Source organism: Echiichthys vipera (genome assembly GCF_963691815.1).
Source record: "Echiichthys vipera genome assembly, chromosome: 15".
Classification (NCBI taxonomy): Eukaryota; Metazoa; Chordata; class Actinopteri; order Perciformes; family Trachinidae; genus Echiichthys; species Echiichthys vipera.
The window spans coordinates 3,082,390-3,100,497 of record NC_139840.1 but is presented as its reverse complement, the minus strand read 5'-3'; the positions used below and the strand labels follow the sequence as shown (position 1 = coordinate 3,100,497).

The 18,108-nt window shown below is 45.4% G+C and overlaps 1 protein-coding gene across 1 annotated transcript in view; it reads left to right on the top strand.

The window, feature by feature from the left end:
* Nucleotides 1–17,652, top strand: part of LOC310957833 (cadherin-18-like) — a gene marked incomplete at both ends in the record, with an annotated part of 80,917 nt that extends 63,265 nt beyond the window's left edge. Inside the window, 3 exons of the mRNA XM_083928567.1 lie at nt 7,108–7,222; nt 15,907–16,176; nt 16,982–17,652. Coding sequence (XP_083784693.1) covers nt 7,108–7,222; nt 15,907–16,176; nt 16,982–17,652 — 1,056 coding nt within the window. The remainder of the gene's footprint in view (nt 1–7,107; nt 7,223–15,906; nt 16,177–16,981) is intronic.
* Nucleotides 17,653–18,108: the final 456 nt, after the last annotated feature.

Sequence of the window (18,108 nt, the reverse complement as noted above, 5' to 3'; positions counted from 1 at the left end):
GAAGTTCCTTCAAGCTAAGAATATTTATCCAATGAAATGTCCAGAACACAGTACAGATCTAAACCCCATAGAGTACATGTGTCAAACTGATCCAGTAAAGGTTCACTGCTGCTGCAGGTTTTCATTCCAACCAAGCAAGAACAAACCTGTCTCGACTTACTCAATCACCTGAACTGCCTTCACACAGTTGATTTGCCACAGCAGCCCTATACTGGATCGATTTGACACCCCTGCCATCGAGAATCTCTGGAAAACCCTTGTCAACAAAGTAAAGTCCAAGAAACCTACTACAGAAGAGACTGAGTCAGAATGGACCCAGATCAAACCAGAGCAGTGTGAGAGAATAACAGAACCAAGGGAGTAGGTGTAAAGACAGGAGAGGCCCCAGGACTGAACCTTTAGGGACCCCAGTAGTAAGATGACAGGGTTCTGGCACAGAGCCTCTCCAAGTTACCCGGCATGTGCATTTTTTTTTAGGTAGCATGTGATCAGGGAGAGTGCAGAGCCTGAGATACCTAATTGCTATAGGGTGGAAACAAGGGATCTGGTGGTTAACAGTGTCAAATGTTGCCGAAAGGTCCAAAAAGATGAGTGAAGAGGAGAGAGAGAGGCTGCTCTCGCTGTGTGATGTCACTCACTGACAGCAGGAAGGGCAGTTTTTCCTGTGCAAAGTATGCAGCACATGTTGGTTTTATGTGTTCGGGATGAGACTGGTAAGGAGGGTTTACATGTAAGAGACATCACTTGCTAATGAAATTACACTGATTTTTGTTTTTATTCGGGCAAGTGAACACGACATTCGGGCAAGTAGAATATGACCTGTACTTGCGCGATGGGCAAGTGCTTTCGAAACCTTTGTGTCAACCCCTGCAGTAGCGTTACAGGGTATGTGTGTGTGTGTGTGTGTGTGTGTGTGTGTGTGTGTGTGTGTGTGTGTGTGTGTGTGTGTGTGTGTGTGTGTGTGTGTGTGTGTGTGTGTGTGTGTGTGTGTGTGTGTGCGCGTGCGTGTGCGTGTGCGACAAATTACACCTCGGGCTGATACCCCACTGAAAAAAATCTTCCTATTTTTCACAACCCAATGTTGGCGAGTCTGCATTCTGACATCTCAACATCACTCAGTCTTAAAATGTGTGTATAACCTCACGTTCAGCTCTCAAACACAAGCGCCGCTACTGTTCACACCCCTGAACACATGGATGAAAACACATCCATCCTCTGTCACTGCACACGCACTGGCTGGCACACATACACTCGTGTTGATCTGCAGCCTGTCTGTTGTGTGTCTGACACCATCACTGAGAGATTTATCAGCTGAGCTGCAGACATTGCAGCTTCTTGAACCCATAAATTATTCAGACTGTGGAGTGTGCGGATGCTTCCGCTGCTGGGCCAGGTAAAGACGATCGTATTAAACTCAAACATGGGCCTGTCTCCCTGCTGCATCTCCTTTGTCCCCCCCTCTTTCCCTCTCCACCTACACACTGCATGCCTCACTGCTCCACTGTAGGGCCAATTCTGAACCGAGGACGATAAAACACCTTTTTTTAGTGAAGCACAAAGGCACAGATCTACATCACAGCTATCCACACACGCACACATGCTGTCTCTTTATAGGTATTTCTCTCTCTTATAATCTGTCTGCCAATTCCTCTGTTTTTCATGCAAATTGAAGTGTGTGAGTGTGCATGAATGAGTGTGTAATTATTTAGCTCGGCTTAAGGCAACAGGCACACACATGCTAAGGAAGGAGTCTTTTTTCTGGCACTGCAATGCATTGAGGCTGAGATAGTTTGCATGCACGTTATTCTCGCATGACAATTTTTTATACTTAATTTGTATTATTGATTGCAAAACGATGGTGCTGGCTGTTTAGGTTGCGGGGCATACAACACACAGTACTAATTCCTTGTTTGCTGTGTTAAGTGCAGGGAGACGAGAGGCAGATACAAACCCGAGGGCTCAGAATACACTTCAGTGGAACATGGAGTTTTACACTTTTTGCATATCAACTACTGAATTTTCTACAGTAGAGAGTATCACCATATTTTGTTACAGTCATTCCACTGCTACGTGTAGCTACATGCTAATATCAGGGAAAGGTGTACTCTTGCTTACTGATGATGTTTCATTTCTCCCCAATTTTTGGATCATATCCCTGCTCGAACATGCTCAGCTCTGTAGTTTTTGGTTAAGAAGCCTTTATTGAGGATTTCCCACGGAAGAAAGTGCCACCATACTACAGTCCAGCTGCGACAGACAAGACAGAGAAGGCTAGAGCGCAGATGACTAGACTCATAGTAGACTCATAAATGCTGACCAATCAGGCCAGACTGGGCTTTTTCAGAATAGGGGCAGCATGAAAACATGAGTTTGTATGTTTTCAAAAACACAGAAACAAAAATGATCCAATCGACTATCCCTCCTAGGAGCGTTGAGCTAACATTAGCTGCAGCATGTTCACCGTGTCTGTGCTAACGTTAGCTGCAGCATGTTCACCGTGTCTGTGCTAACGTTAGCTGCAGCATGTTCACCGTGTCTGTGCTAACGTTAGCTGCAGCATGTTCAGCGTTTTCTGTGCAAACGTTAGCTGCAGCATGTTCATGTGCAAAATAAATTGTCACGTTATTTTTTCTGTAATTAATTAATTAATGGTTATTAACATGTTAAAGTCCCAGCCCTAGTTTAAATATCTTTAAATCCTTAGAAAGTTAAAGCGGCCGTTTTAACATTTAATAGCTTGACAGGATATGTTGCATTTATCTGTAATGAAATTTGTCCTCGTCAAAGAGAACATATGAATGTGTGCTTCCTCAAGTTGTTGACATGACCAAAGAACCACTGTGTTGAACAGATGCTGTGGCAACAACAAGACAATGCACAGAGCTCGTTGCCATTGTTACCAATGATAGAAAGGCAATCTGTCACTCTCTCATTAGGTTTGGTGAGCAGCTCTCCTGTTTCTGCCGATACCATGTGAAAGCAGAAGACAAGTGAGAAGCTTCATTTAAAGACTAAAGTCAGGACATAATCAGAGACAATTACTCTCCTACCTCTCCCCTGTGTTTCCAGCACCTCCCTGTCCTTGTCTCCTGACTCCCACACACACCTGCCTGCGATCGGCTCAACACCTCCCTCGGCTCTCTCACCTGCCATCAACACATCAGCTCTACGGTACTTCTACGCCCGATCTTCACCAGATCTCATCACCGGATTGTTGTTTCTGCTCTAGTTGTACACGTCCTCAGGCCCCAGTGGGTTCACTCTGCTGTGTTTTTGTGCCTGATGCTGACATTTCTTCCTCGCGCCTCACAGCCAAAATACGTGGCTGGCGTAAGGATGCCCGCAGCACGGCGTATCTATGATATCCAACTGAAGCTGCCGCATGGACCACAGAAGCCATGCACACGCGTGTGGGCACTGCTCTTTTACATGGACCTCCAACAGATACAAACTACAGAGAACTGAGTAAGATAAGTTTGTGTTAAAAATAAAAGGTTAACCCTTGTATGGTCTTCACTTTTGTGACCTGCTATCCCTCGGGTCAAAACCATTAACATAATGTCTCTATCTCAATTCCAATCAATAGAGGTAACGTGTGTCATGATTGCAATCAGTCTCTACTAGAACATGTTTTTATGTGAAATACTGCCCCTCTGGTGTGGGCCCCTGCCCCTTAGAGACTCTGTGCCACTGCTGCTTTCAGTAAACGTTTTCATGAGCGCCGTCTGGCCCGCCTTAGCCTGCCGTTAGGTCCCGGGGCTGAGAGGTCTTGTAGGCCCCCCCTTTCCTCTAACACACAGTAAAAAGAATACAATTGTGTGATATCCACATCAGGGCTACACGGTGGTGTAGTGGTTAGCACTGTCACAGCGAGAAGGTTCCAGGTTCCCCGACAGGGACAAGCGGTTGAAGATAGATGAATGAATGAATGATATCCACATCAGTTTCTCTCGGGAGATCCAGCGGTGACATGTCCCTCGATGAGTCGACCCAATCACTCGGGCCTCACCTCGACCGTAAACACAAAAGTCTGTCTAATCAATAACAAAGAACCAGTACTTAATAAATAAACCAGTAATAGTAATATAATAAATATGGAATTTACAACAATATAAACAACATTAAAGTGTAATAGCTTCTTCTTTAGGCGTCTGTGGGCCCCGTGAATCAATCCCAAACCCAATCTCTCTCTCACACACACACACGCACACACACACACACACACAGTGTACAGAACCTCAATGTCAGGTATCAGTAGATTGACAGTATAACACTAATCTAGGTTATACAGTAGGTTATATTGGCTTTGAGTCCAACAAAGAATGTCATGTTCAATGAACATCAGTGGGAGGTGACTGACTTGCTGCATGATTGATCGCAATCTATTTTTTACCAAGGCTGGTTTAGAGGAGGAACGCTCCCCACTGGCGTCGGTCAATGGGTTTTCTTCTTCTCAGCACTTTCAGTGACCCCACTGACAACATGCTGCTTCCCTTCCCATTCTGTACAAACTGTATGAAGTGTACTGCTTCCTCCGCACAGCCCTCTTCCAAGTCACTGTGGGATTGCACCTGAGGTGAGTCACGTAACAGGCCTCTGGTCTCTCCATCTCCGGATGGCTCTCGCAGCAGCCAGTGCTCATCCTCTCCACTAATTTCTGCTTGTTAAAGTGCTCGACTCGCCTTCATCTGTTACAGGTCAGCCGGTGGCTGAGTGGTTAGAGCAGTCACCCCGTGTAAAGAGGCTGAAGGTCCTCGAGGCAGCGGCCGCAGGTTTGACTCTGACCTGTGGCCCTTTGCTGCATGTCTCCCTCTCTCTCTCTTTCCCCATTTCCTTTCTGTCCTCTATAATAAAAGCTTGGAAAACTGCCAAAAAAATAATCTTTAAAATAGAAAAAGAACTAAAAGAAACAGCATTCAACTTTAAGCAAATAATCAGGGAAGTTACGCTGCCATTATGCTGCCGTTCCTTGTGCATAAGTGTGCAGTCTCTGCTGCTGCACGGAGCAGACGCTTCCCGTTTAGAATATTTATATTTTCATTGTATTTAATGAATGTGGGCGAGAGGGGGAGAAGTTCAGTCATCCGTGAGGAACTCGGAGTAGAGCCGCTGCTCCTTTGCGTTGAAAGGAGCCAGTTGAGGTGGTTCAGGACCATCTGGTAAGGATGAACCCTGGGCGCCTCCCTAGGGAGGTGTTCCAGGCACGTCCAGCTGGGAGGAGGCCTCGGGGAAGACCCAGGACCAGGTGGAGAGATTAGATCTCCACACTGGCCTGGGAACACCTCAGGATCCCCCAGTTAGAGCTGGTTAATGTGGCCCGGGAAAGGGAAGTTTGGGGTCCCCTGCTAAAGCTGCTGCCCCCGCGACCCGACCCCGGATAAGAGGCTGAAGATGAGATGAGATGAGATGAATGTGGGCACGGCTATGTGAGATGAACTGAATGGGTTTTAGTTCCATAGAAAAACAAACAGCATGGATGGGTCAAAACCAACGCTGGACTTCCACCCAGCAGGAACCCACGTGAAACCAAAAGTCAACTATTGTGTTTCTTCAACATGCTGTGGAACGAGCTGTCAGAACGTATTTTACTCCCCGTTCATTTATACGAAGAACGGGACGAGACACGTTAGTTCCAGTTGTTGAATGGACCCGCTTCCTTGGACTGGTGCGGAGTTCAGCCTCATTGAGCTTGTGATGCTCTTCAGTGTCCAGAAGGTTTCAGAGAGGAGCTTGGATTGACCCGAGGTGTACAACAGACCTGACCTAACCACACCCAGCTGTGATGCTGCGTGTTCAAGATAACACAGTATACCTTTCAACCCGTAGAGGTCAATGCAGCAGTGCTTCTTTTACCGATCAGGTCTGGGGTGACGCAATGCTGCGGTGACATTTGCTCATCCACCAAAAAAGGGTGGGGGCTGCAAGTTTGGTGACATAGTGACTACTTGCAGGGCTAATGTGTATCTTTTATAGTGGGAGCATCAATCAAAATACTATCAAAATAGTCTTACAGTACACCTACCCCTGTGTGTACCTGTAAACAAAAATAAAGACGTCGTAATACCGATGGAAACACAACACACACAAAAACAAACATGGTAGCATTTTCCAACAAGGTAGCATAAATTGTCCGAACGCCGGCACAGTGCTCACTCCACATAAAACCCACTGGGGCTCCATGCCCTGATGCGTTTATGTGCAGTGAGCGTGCACACCTCCTAAATCTTAATATGTCTGGGGCCCTGCCAAGCTGCTGCTGGATTTCTCCTACTTCTGGGAAGTGGGTTCGAAACAGAAGAGGTATAACAACAGCTACACTAATGTCCCCTGTCTAGTCCTGTGCATATTGCTTAAGGTGGAATATGTTCCAGTCCCTTGCATCTCTGACATGCGGTGAGGACGAGCTGGGGCCACAGCCACACACCAGTTTGCTTTGTATTTTTGGCCACTGCATATAAATGTCCTTTTTCTTTCGATCGTTGCATTCCCACCTGCACAAATGAGGGAACGCACTCAAGCTGGATTCAACTGAACTAAATAAGGCTGGTGTGAAAGCTCCCTTAGTGACAAGCCGCTCCTTCGAGATTTTTCTCAGCTCAACCTAAATCCAGGTCAACGTATCTTTATTCGTCCTCCTCTGGTTGAGTTCATGTGAACCGTGGGACCAGCCACTAATGACGAGCCACTGCTCCAAGTTTTGCCCTATTTATCCAGTCACTGAATTCCTCTGCACCGGTCAACAAGTGATTTTGCTTCCCTGCTGTTTTCTAATCTGCGCTGTGTGTGTGTGTGTGTGTGTGTGTGTGTGTGTGTGTGTGTGTGTGTGTGTGTGTGTGTGTGTGTGTGTGTGTGTGTGTGTGTGCGCTCTGCTGCGTGGCGCCTCCTTTGTGAACACCACAATCGATTATCATGTGATTATTATCCGACTGTGTGCACTGAAGAATTAAAGCAAATGCTTCATTCTCTGCCTCTTTGCGTCTTTATAATCTTGATGGCTTTGTTTCCCTCACTCCATTTCTTCCTTTCTCTCTTCCCTGCATCTCTTGTATTCTCCGTTGCCTTTGTTTTTATTTATTCTTTCACATCTCTTCTGCGTTTCTCCACCAGGTGATTCAGACCATCCGTGCAGCAGATCTGGACAACTTTGCAAATGGGAGGTTTTCATTCTATGTGCCTGCCGAGCTTCCAGCCAATCCAAACTTTACTGTGAAGGACAATGGAGGTAAGACTCTAGTGCGCACACCCTTTGTTAAATATGAGTACAAATATTGTGGTTTTATAAATGTATGTCCATGTACGACTGTTGTACAGATGGTGCGGGCCAATACACAGAGGAATCACATTCTTCAAGCATTAACAGATGGATTAAAAATGCATGTGTTCTGTCATGTGGCAATTAACACGGACTGGATATCAGATGTACAAACACATTGTCGCAGTATAAATAGGTACTATATATATATATATGTAGATCACAAACTGCTTCTTTTGACAGCCATCGTTCCGCCTCTTGTGTTAACTGTGAAATAAGACTTCATTAAACTAGCAGCTGTCACCAGTTTCTACACAGAAGCTCCATAACTGCAGCTGAATACCAACTCCGAAAACACAGTGTCATGGACTCAGACTCAGTACTTGCATTGCTCAGTAAACATTTATTGAGAACGGGGAATCAACAGGGATAACTAAAGCACCGCACGCCGTGCGTGGGAAACAAAACCATAATACTCTGTTCCAAGAGGGGATACTGTGTAACGAGGCAAACCAAAACAACACACGCCACGCGTGCAAAAAAAGGTGGGCAACTCAAAAATAGCAAAACACAGTCACTTGTTGGTACGAACCGGAACGGAGGAAAAGCACTGAGGCCAGGAGTTTGAACGCAAGGGAAAGGAATCAAGGCTCTGGGGAAATACACGGGATCGCTGGGGTTGTCTGAGTCAGTTCAGGAGTTTGTGAACAATCAACGAGACCAGACATCTGGGGCTTGTGATCAGCTGCTTAAAAGTCTGTCTGAGGGGGCGTGGTGCAATTAGTACTCAGGATATAGGGACCGTGTTGGGTGTGATTGGGGATTGAGCTCAGGTGATTCCGTTTGGGTGCAATTAGCACTCAGGGGATAGGGACCGTGTTGGATGTGATTGGGGATTGGGCTCAGGTGATTCTGTTTGGGTCAGTGTGGAGGTGGCATTTGGGCTAAGTGAAGGTGATTTGGGAATTGGGATTGGAAAGGGGATTGTGCACTTCTTGGGGAATACCAGACTCAGCCATGACACACAGCAACAGTCTCATTCAGACAAATGAAATGAACATTTGCATCGCGTGTACATCTGCACACGATGACATCTTCATGCTTGTAATGTTGTCCTTTTTACCAGCATGACATGAATCGACTCTCCAGGATAGCAGTGCGGTCATCACGTTTGCTCCCGGGATCGGCACACTGCGTACCTTAGAGGAGAGTTTCTGTATGACCAACACCATCTCCTCAAATCAGAACAAGGATAGAACAAACTCTATTGTCCAGCCAAGGCAGGAAAATGTTTTTTAGGTGTCACACGGAAGTATACTCACAAAACAATATCCACAAAATAAAAAATGTCACATTTGCAGCACGGTTGCAGTTTAAAAACCTGATTATAGTCGGGTTACGGCCGTACTCCGGTTTCTTAAACACCGTACCCCAGGTAAAATCGGAGTTCTCATACCGGGGTTAAAAGAACTAGAGAACTCCTTCAGTTCCCCGATTATTCACACATGTAAACAGCGTTCTCAAATTATTATCGCGTTTCTTGTTTGCGCACACTCCCCACTCCACTGCAGTGGCTTTTGGGGTATATTTTGGTATTTCAAAAACAGCCGTTGGTTCCTCCTTCTTCCACCCCCGCGCGTCGAGGTATCATCTGTTTCGCAGGACTTTCTTCTTTATCTGTGAAAAAGCACACACCCTCATCCTCCCTCGTACCCTGACTCCTTATATGGTGTTGTTTTGCGAAAGGCACTACTCTAATCTCAACTAGTTGCTAGGTGCGTTTGTGCAAGCTGGCTATTTCATCGTCTTGTGACCTTGAGTGTCCGCCAGGTTCGTGTGCTGGTGTTTTGCAGAAGGGCCTGGTTAAATAATAGCAGAGGCACACACCATCACACTCTTAAATGATTATACTTGTTGCGTCTTATTATCACACTCTCACTAATCACTACTAATACACACGCTAACACATGATTATGATACTTCACTCATTGATTATTCATTCTTCAAGGGGTTATTTGATGTATTTCCATGCTGAAAAAGACCATGGAGTCCATTTTGGCCGGACTTACTCTTTAATGTAAAGCATGGGTGTCAAAGTGATCCAGTAAAGGGCCGTGTGGCTGCAGGTTTTCATTCCAACCAATCAAAAACACACCTGGTCCAACAAATCTACTGTGTGAAGACAGTTCAGGTGATTGAGTAAGTCCAGTCAGGTGTGTTCTTGCTTGGTTGGAGTGAAAACCTGCAGCCACACGGCCCTTTACTGGATCACTTTGACACCCATGATGTAAAGGTTGGAACATAATGAAGTATGGAGTTGCTGCTGTCAGAAATGGAAACATACAGGAGTTGGGGTGTGTGTGGTTTTTCCCTGTGTACCACATTCTGCCGACATCATTACCAGAGAGTCTTGTCTCTCGCTTTTGATGGAACAGGTAGCACCCGGTGTTATTTTCCATCTTCTAATGATTCCCTCATCTCTCCTGGTGTTGCCTGAGATGGATGCAGGACTGAGTAGAGTTGACAGCACTTTCAGTAATGAGACACAATGACACGATCTAGCTAGGGAGGTTGGACAGCAGCCTATGGGCCAAATGCCACAGGCGCCTGGTGATGTTTACTTATGGTTCCACAGAAACATAAAGTCTGGCTGGAAAGCTGCATTCCTTCTGAAAGTTGTGCATCTGAGAAAATATCCCACAGTCTATAATATAAATATTTTTACTTCACTTTCACTTAAAAGTTCTCCTCTGGACCCTCTCACACATGCACTGCAAACCTGAAATGATCTAGACATTAACTGGGAACTATGTGTGAACGCAAATACCTGATTCAGTAGGACAGACTTTAAACCCTGCCAGCTCCTTAGTACAATGCAGCAAAGGGCCGCAGGGCGAAGTGGAATCGGCGGCTGCTGCTTCGCGGACCTTCAGCCTCTTTACATGGGGCGACTGCTCTAACCACTCAGCCACAGGCCGCCTCAGCATCTGTATTCTTTATATTCTAGTATTCTAGTAGCCTTTCGAAGAGTTAGGCTCCCTGTAAGATTCCAGTCTTCTGCACCAACATTATTGTGTCATTTTCATATTGGTTCATTTTAAAACAATGACAAAAGTTCCATATTTTCATTACTTTTTAGATTCAAACCTTTATGATGAACTCAGGAAACAGAGTTTGTTGAGTTTGTTCATCTGCGTGTCCTGATGGACGTCTGTAGACGTCATAGTGAATACGGGGAATACAACTTTAATACATTGTCTGTAATAATCCCATATTTGATTAATTAATAATGATTCAGACTCCAGATAGTTGTGAGTTTGTGTGTGTGTGTGTATGTGTGTGTGTGTGTGTGTGTGTGTGTGTGTGTGTGTGTGTGTGTGTGTGTGTGTGTGCGTGTAGCTTATCTGATATATCTACTCTTTAAATGCAGAACAGGCTGTCGGTAGGAGCACAGCTGAATCTGAATAATGAACAGTTTGGATGAGCTGTCTCATACATAGATAAGTGGAACTTGGAAACCTAATCTGACCGTGTGTTGTTAGTATGTGCCATCAGTCTTTCTGATATGACTGCATGAAGCAAACCCCTGACGATGCTAATCACAGAATACACGACACTCTCATCAGAAGCTGCCATCCGCAAAAATCTGGACCTACTGGTGCAGTGTTGAGTACACTGCAGGTGGGCGGGCGTGCAGAGAGATGTTATGCGGATTTTCTGACGTTCTTTTTTTTATATTGTAAATTAAAAACCAGTACAAGTTCTGTCCACCCGCCTGAGCCTGTTTTTCCTTTCACAATGCGACCCAAACCAGCTCTGGCAACACTGTACCAGCATTCAAATCAATGGAAGGACTGGCGTTTTCACCACAATCCATGATTTGGTGTGAATGCAGTCTGTTTCTCCTCTGCTTCACACACTATCCTCTTCGTGCTCATGCCTGTTTCTTCCTCTATCATTTCATCTCTCATTCCAGGATATTAAAACCTGCCAAGATGCAAGATACAAAGGTTGTATCACATCCTTTTCTCTCCCTCTCTAACTTCCCACTCCCATCTCCTCTTTTCTTCACAGTGGTTTCCTGTCATTAAACTCGGTGTATCTACTTTCTCTTCCTCACCTCCTCCCTCCAGACCTCCTCGAGAATCGATAGTGCTGTTGACAGCAGACCCCTCCTCCGCTCCCTGGCAATTATTTTTTGTTTACTAATTCAGTTTCTTTTCTTGCACCTTCTCCCCAGCGAGAGAGTTTTCACATTAACGAATCAATGGCGCGGAAGTGGAGGAAGCAACAAGATGACCTGCGCCAAGTAAAGAAAACTAAACAGAGTTTCCGAGGGAACAGAGCGAGACGGCTACAGTGGGTTGTTGAACAGAGAGCAGCAAGTAGACGTGTCAGTTAAACAATTAAAAAATGAACAGAAGAGGAGCTATACAGAAAAACTTGATACAAACCAACGCAAAATCTGCGACTATGCAACAATATCAGAAAATAAAATGTGGACTTTTAAACATCAGATCTCTGTCGTCTAAAGATGTATTAGTAAACGATCTGATATCAGATAACCATATTGATTTACTCTGTCCGACCGAAACATGGCTGTGTCATGAAGAATATGTTAGCCTAAATGACTCCTCCCAGTCATATTCGGCTGTTAAGTCGTGACGAAACGCCCTTTCAAAATATGATTTCCGGGTCCAAGCAGGTCGAAGCCCTGTATTTCTTCCACAACGCAGTGCCGTGTTCCCCCTTGTTTGAACAGATCTGAGTTTTTAAAAAAGCAACGTAATTGTCATTTTACCTTTTTCTTATGGATGAAAAAGGAGTTTAACTGACAAAAGAGGTGATCGTAATTGTTCACGTTAGGCCGTTGTTGTCTGTTTTGTTTCAACGGAGCATTTGGATCTGGAAGTCTTATTTTGAAAGGGTGTCACGTCAGACTTAACAGCCGGATTAATACTCATGTTCCTGGAGGCAGTGGTCGAGGAGGAGGCGTTGCAGCTATTTATGACTCAGGCCTATTAATAAACCCTAAACCTAAACTAAATTATAATTCATTTGAAAGTCTTGTTCTTAGTCTTTCACATTCAACCTGGAAAACTGTGCAGCCAATTATATTTGTTATAGTGTACCGTGCTCCTGGTCCGTACTCTGAATTTCTGTCCCCTTGCTTGACGGAAGTGGCGCAAAAGGTTTTTTTTTCAAGTGAGGGGCTTGTGCTCCGGGTCTGTAGCTGACACACTCTCAGCAGAACGGATCTCTGCCTGTCGGACATTTCTCAATGAATGTCCGCACCCCACCTGAAACTTGGCTGGGATTTTTTCACGGCAATATACAGTGACGAAAACCGCAGCAAATTCCACTTTTCCTGCAGTGTTTCTTCTGTCTACCTCCCTCCGCAGGTGACCATAGCAACTTTGCCGGTGTATGTGTGTTTGCATGTGTGTGTGCACACCCAGAGGCTCCATGCATGTCAACAGGAAACACAGTATGTAAATGAAGATATACTTCAGTCCCATGGGCATACCCTGAACACATTACAAAATCCACACAAATGAATCCACAGATAGAGAGAAACATGCAAATATCATCACTCAGAGCTGCCCAGGGCCGTTTGGACCTACAGAGATACATTCCTTATAGATATTCAACATCTGTATCTCTGTCAGTTTAGCTTCTATTCCTCTCAGCCCCGGCCTCCATTGGTTTTTCTTAACTATCATTGTCTCGATAACCAGAACACATGTACACGTGTTGGGCAGTAATCATATGATAACAAACAACAAATCCCAAAAATACACTGATACACCCAAGTGTGCGAAGGAGAGGTACCGCAGCTCCTTTAGCAACAGACTGATGCACCCTAAGTGTGAGAAGGAGAGGTACCGCAGGTCCTTCCTTCCTGCTGCTGTCAGACTTTACAATCAGCACTGCTCCCAATAGACTATTGACCTCATCCTGTACCCTGCACTGTGCAATGTGCCTGTGCTATGGTCACTTCTGTTTTTGCACTATTTGGTCACATTTACTCATATTTATTCACTACATATTACATTATTACAAAACAAACAAAACAAGAACAACTGCACTATATCATGTGAATATGTACATATGTCTATTTCTATTTCTTCCCTTTTTAAATGTAACTTTATTGCTTATTTTTTGCCATTTTTTACCTTATTTTGTAATATTCTGTCGCTGCTGTGACAAAAGAATTTCCCCGTCTGCGGGACATTAAAGGTTTTCTGATTCTGCATTTCTAAAATGAAGGCTACCACCCTGCTGTGGAAGACTGGACTCATATTATGTCACCTCATGTTTCATCACACATGCACACACATATTCTCAGGGCAGACATTAGTTTGTCCAACATTTCCTCAATTTTCTGAGCCCTTTGTTGATCAGAAAGCACCATCTGGTGGACTCTGTCATACAGCCTCATTTGGACATCACTAGCAGTCATTGCATTATTTTTAAATCACACAATAAAAACCCACGCAAATACCTTTGTTTCCAGTTTTTCTTTGACTTGCTTTTAGTGCCTGGATGCAGGGAGTGCATTCATCCAGCTATTTAATCCCCATGTCAACATCATACTAAAAATGTAATCATATTCAGACGTACTCGTGCCCTCGATGGAGCAGTGATATTATAAATGAAACAAGTTTTTCCTGTTTACTGTATAAACACTCGTAGCTAGATTGGGAAACCCTGGGTAGACTTATTGTGTTGATCATCACCGTCCTGTAACCGTTCAGTGTGACTGCAGTTGTGCAGCCCAGTTGATGGGAATGCCAAGAAAAGGGGTCACTGGCTTGATGTGAGTCAAGGGAATGGGACAGGGGAGGGAAGTCTGAGAGCCTGGGGAAGTGCAGATGTCATGTAACTTCTTTTCCAGCAGCACTGCTCATGTAGCTACCTGCAGCAGGTGTGTTTATGTCTAAAGCTGTTTGTCCTCTTTGCTTTGCTGTGTACACTGGACCGTCTGTGACTGATTATATAAGCAGTCATCATGGAGATATTTTACGTGGGTGTATGGACGTCCAATATGAGTAACCCTTTGCAATTACTCAGCTTCATTTGCATATGAATCTTAGAATTTTAGTGATTGTTTAAGTATTGTGTGTATTATTGTGTTCTGTATGATGTATCAGTGTTTCCCATACTTTGCGCTGTGTGTGCAGTTTGGCTCTAATTTCTGGTTGGTGCTGAAATCTAAGCTAGGGATGTAACAAAGCATCTTGAGACAGAGACAAAATTGATCAAAATGTGTGAAGATTCAAATTGGTTGAGATGGCGCTATGTAATTTTGGCTTTTACCTTCTCCGTCTCTCGTCTCATTTGACAGCGGTGCAAAGATGGCGGCGGTTGCAGCAGGTCACACCGGCCTATTTTAACAGTGTTCTAACTCAGATTTGTCTTTTGGAAGTGAAAGAAGTTGTGTATCTTCATGCACCGGTTTCCTGTCCTACGCGCTGTTAGTGACGCAGGCTGGCAGTGATGCTGAGCAAGTTATTACGTAGCTCATTTCAGGAATGCCTCAATACGCTACGGAGGCTCATCTGTGAATAAATAATAACAATAAAATAACAATAATAAATAAGTCCTCTTTGTTTGCTGGCCCTTTGGACGACCAATTGGTAGCAGTGGAAGTGGATAATAACCGCCCATGGCTTCCCCCCTGCAGGTGGCTTGGCAATGAGAACTCGATGTGCACGGTCCAGTTCGGGCGGCGTTTGTAGTGCTTGTCTACCCCGTAGTTCCATGAGCATGTCTGAAAAGGAAGTTGTCGGATGGGGCCCCTAAATAGACTCTGGCAGATTCTCCTGATATTACTCCTCTGGCTCAGACCCTCTAAGTTAGCTGTCTCAGCTGCCAGCCTACTATCGCTATCAGCAAACATGGTGCACTTCACCTCCAGTAAACAAACGCGTTCATTCATCAGGTTGGCATTTGACTCCACCGAGATGATACGTTGACCGTGATCTTCTACTGTAGCTTGGGTTTGGGTCAGTTTCTCTTCAGAAGATGAAAAAGCCATTTCAAACTCTGATGAAATAGCCGCTCCTTGCTCCTCTAGTAGCCCAGCATGCTAGCAACACAGGGGCTGCCACATGTGTCACGAGCTCCTCCTTTTTCGGCATCATCTTACTTTGAATGTTTGCCTCACCAGATTTACACAAATACCATGTTAATTGCTCGTTGGTGTGTGTTTGAAAACGTCTGGGGAAGTGGTTCGGAAAGTGAAGCTAGAGCAGCCACTACATACTGATCCCAAACCTGAAGCTGTTAGCTGGTCATTTATGGAAAATTGGCGATTTGCAACCGGATCTGTGTCACTGCAGTGAGTTGTTGAAAAACGCTTCCTTCTGTAGCGTTCTGCTTAGCACAGCACCATTTATATGACAGCGGTGTGCAGGTGCTTCGTACTCCATCCCAGCTCCACCCCTTGTCCAAATTTGGTCACGTCCAAAAACGTCCACAAACCAATGGGTGAGGTCGCTGTAGCTAAGTCCATCTCTTATATACAGTCTATGGGGTTGATCCATGATAATAAAGGATGATTCCTATTCAGAGGTTGTTGTTCCTGTGTTCCATTCAACCTTTTTCCGTTCTTCCTTCCTTTCCCTCCACCCTGTCTTCTCTGTCCCCAGACAACACTGCCAGTATAATATCTCATCGGAGTGAGGGCTTCAGCCAGGACAGGGACCAGGGTTTCTTCAGCCTGGTGCTGGTGGTCGCTGATGGTGGGGAACCTCCTCTCAGCAGCACTGCTACACTCTCCCTCAGGGTGTGTGTGTGTCAGAGGAACGCTAGGGGGCGCAACAGCAACAATGTCTGTCAGGCCCAGGCCTTCCTGTCTTCAGCTGGTCTCAGCACTGGGGCTTTTGTGGCTATACTGCTCTGTATTGTCATATTATTAGGTAAGTATATTAGTGCAACTGTCTAGTATTTCCCCAACCGATATAATATGCTCTGAAGTGGAGTACCACTGATAAAGCCCCTATGTGCCGCTCTTAAACATAATTATACTGTCGTTGTTGTGTTGGGCTTTTCTTTCTCTCCCCCCCTTTGGCCTGTCATCACTTGACTGTGACACACTTGTAATCTGATCCATCTACATTTGCTAAATGAAATCACTGATGCAGTGGAGTATACTCTTCCTTCTGTGTGGAGTTTGCATGTTGTCCCCGTGTCTGCGTGGGTTTTCTCCGGGTTCTCCGGTTTCCTCCCGCAGTCCAAAGACGTGCAGGTGTTGGGTTCATTGATGACTCTAAATCACCCGTAGGTGTGAATGGTTGTCTGTCTCTGTTCGTCTCTATGTGTCCTGTGATAGACTGGCGTCCTGTCCAGGGTGGACCCCGCCTCACGCCCGATGTCAGCTGGGATCAGCTCCAGCCCCCCCGTGACCCTGACAGGGACAAGCGGTTGAAGATGAATGAATGAATGTGTGGAACAATGCTTGTTGTGAGGATGGGATTCTTTGTCAATAAGTACCATTTCATTAGTTTGTAGTAACTAAACATAAAAGCTGATTCATCAGCTCCCACACTGACAGAACGCAGGGGGTTGCCACGGATTAAGTACCTGTTATTTTAAGTATTATAATATGTGTGGATTTTTAATCACTTAATAGTTTCTTAAACCGAAAGACTGTGTTTATTTCTCTTAATCTCTGTGTGTGTCTCTTTCCCTTTTACCTCTCTTACTCACCCCCCCCCCCCCCAGCCATAGTGATGCTATTCACCCAGCTACGAAATAAGAAAGCGAGCAAAGAGCCCCTGATTCTTTCTGAAGAGGACGTCAGAGAAAACGTGGTAACCTATGACGACGAGGGAGGTGGGGAGGAAGACACAGAGGCCTTTGACATTGCTGCACTTCGAAATCCCAAAGCCTCTGAGCCTCGCAGGAAGTTCCACGGCTACCTTGGCCACACGCTAAGCCCATATGGAGAGGAGGACGAGATAGAGGAGGACATGGCGGAGGACGAAGAGGAGGGGATTATGGTGGCAAGAAGGAGGAAACCACGTGAGGTGGATTGCAGGAACTACAGCCCAGAGTCGGAAACTACCTGGTTTGTCATTGACTGCGTTCCTCGAGAGATCAGCCAGTCGGCGCCTTCGCTTCTGCTAGATGGTCAGGACATCATTCAGCAGATCATCCAGCAGAAGGTGGCCGAGGCAGACTCTGACACACGGGGCCCACCGTATGATTCACTTCAAACATATGCCTATGAAGGCCACGGGTCCTTGGCTGGGTCGGTCAGCTCTTTGGGGCTGACAGTAGCAATGCCCGAACTAAACTATGCCTTCTTGGAGGACTGGGAGCCAGAGAGACAAACACTGGAACAACATGTCGGAGAGCCCCTGGACAGAGGTCAAGCTAACCCTGATAACTAAAGATTACTATCAGACGTGTTTGTTTTTTTCTACCTTCTGCCAGATTTGCTAAATCTGAATGCTTTTTACTTGTGCCATTTAAACCCGGGTGCAGGGATGCAAAAGGATTACTGCAAAAAGCTGGCATTTAGGAACCGTCACATGATGTGAAATCAGAGGATAAGAAAAGCCATTTCTGTGTTGCAGGAGACGAGAACACGCAGGCTGAAGGGAGGTTTGGGGGAAACATCCTAGTTCCAGTGCTTTGCCGAAATGAGAGACAAAATGCAAACTGAGAGAACGCCAGGGGCTTAACTTGACATGTCAATTTGCATATGGTTTTCTCCCTCTGCTCTTCTTGCTATGTGTGTTAGTTGAAAAGGTACAGCTAGTCCTCGGCCCAAAGGACGCTTGCCTTGATCTTCACCGTTGCTGAAACATTTGTAAACCCTTGCATAGCAGACCTACCCTGGAAAT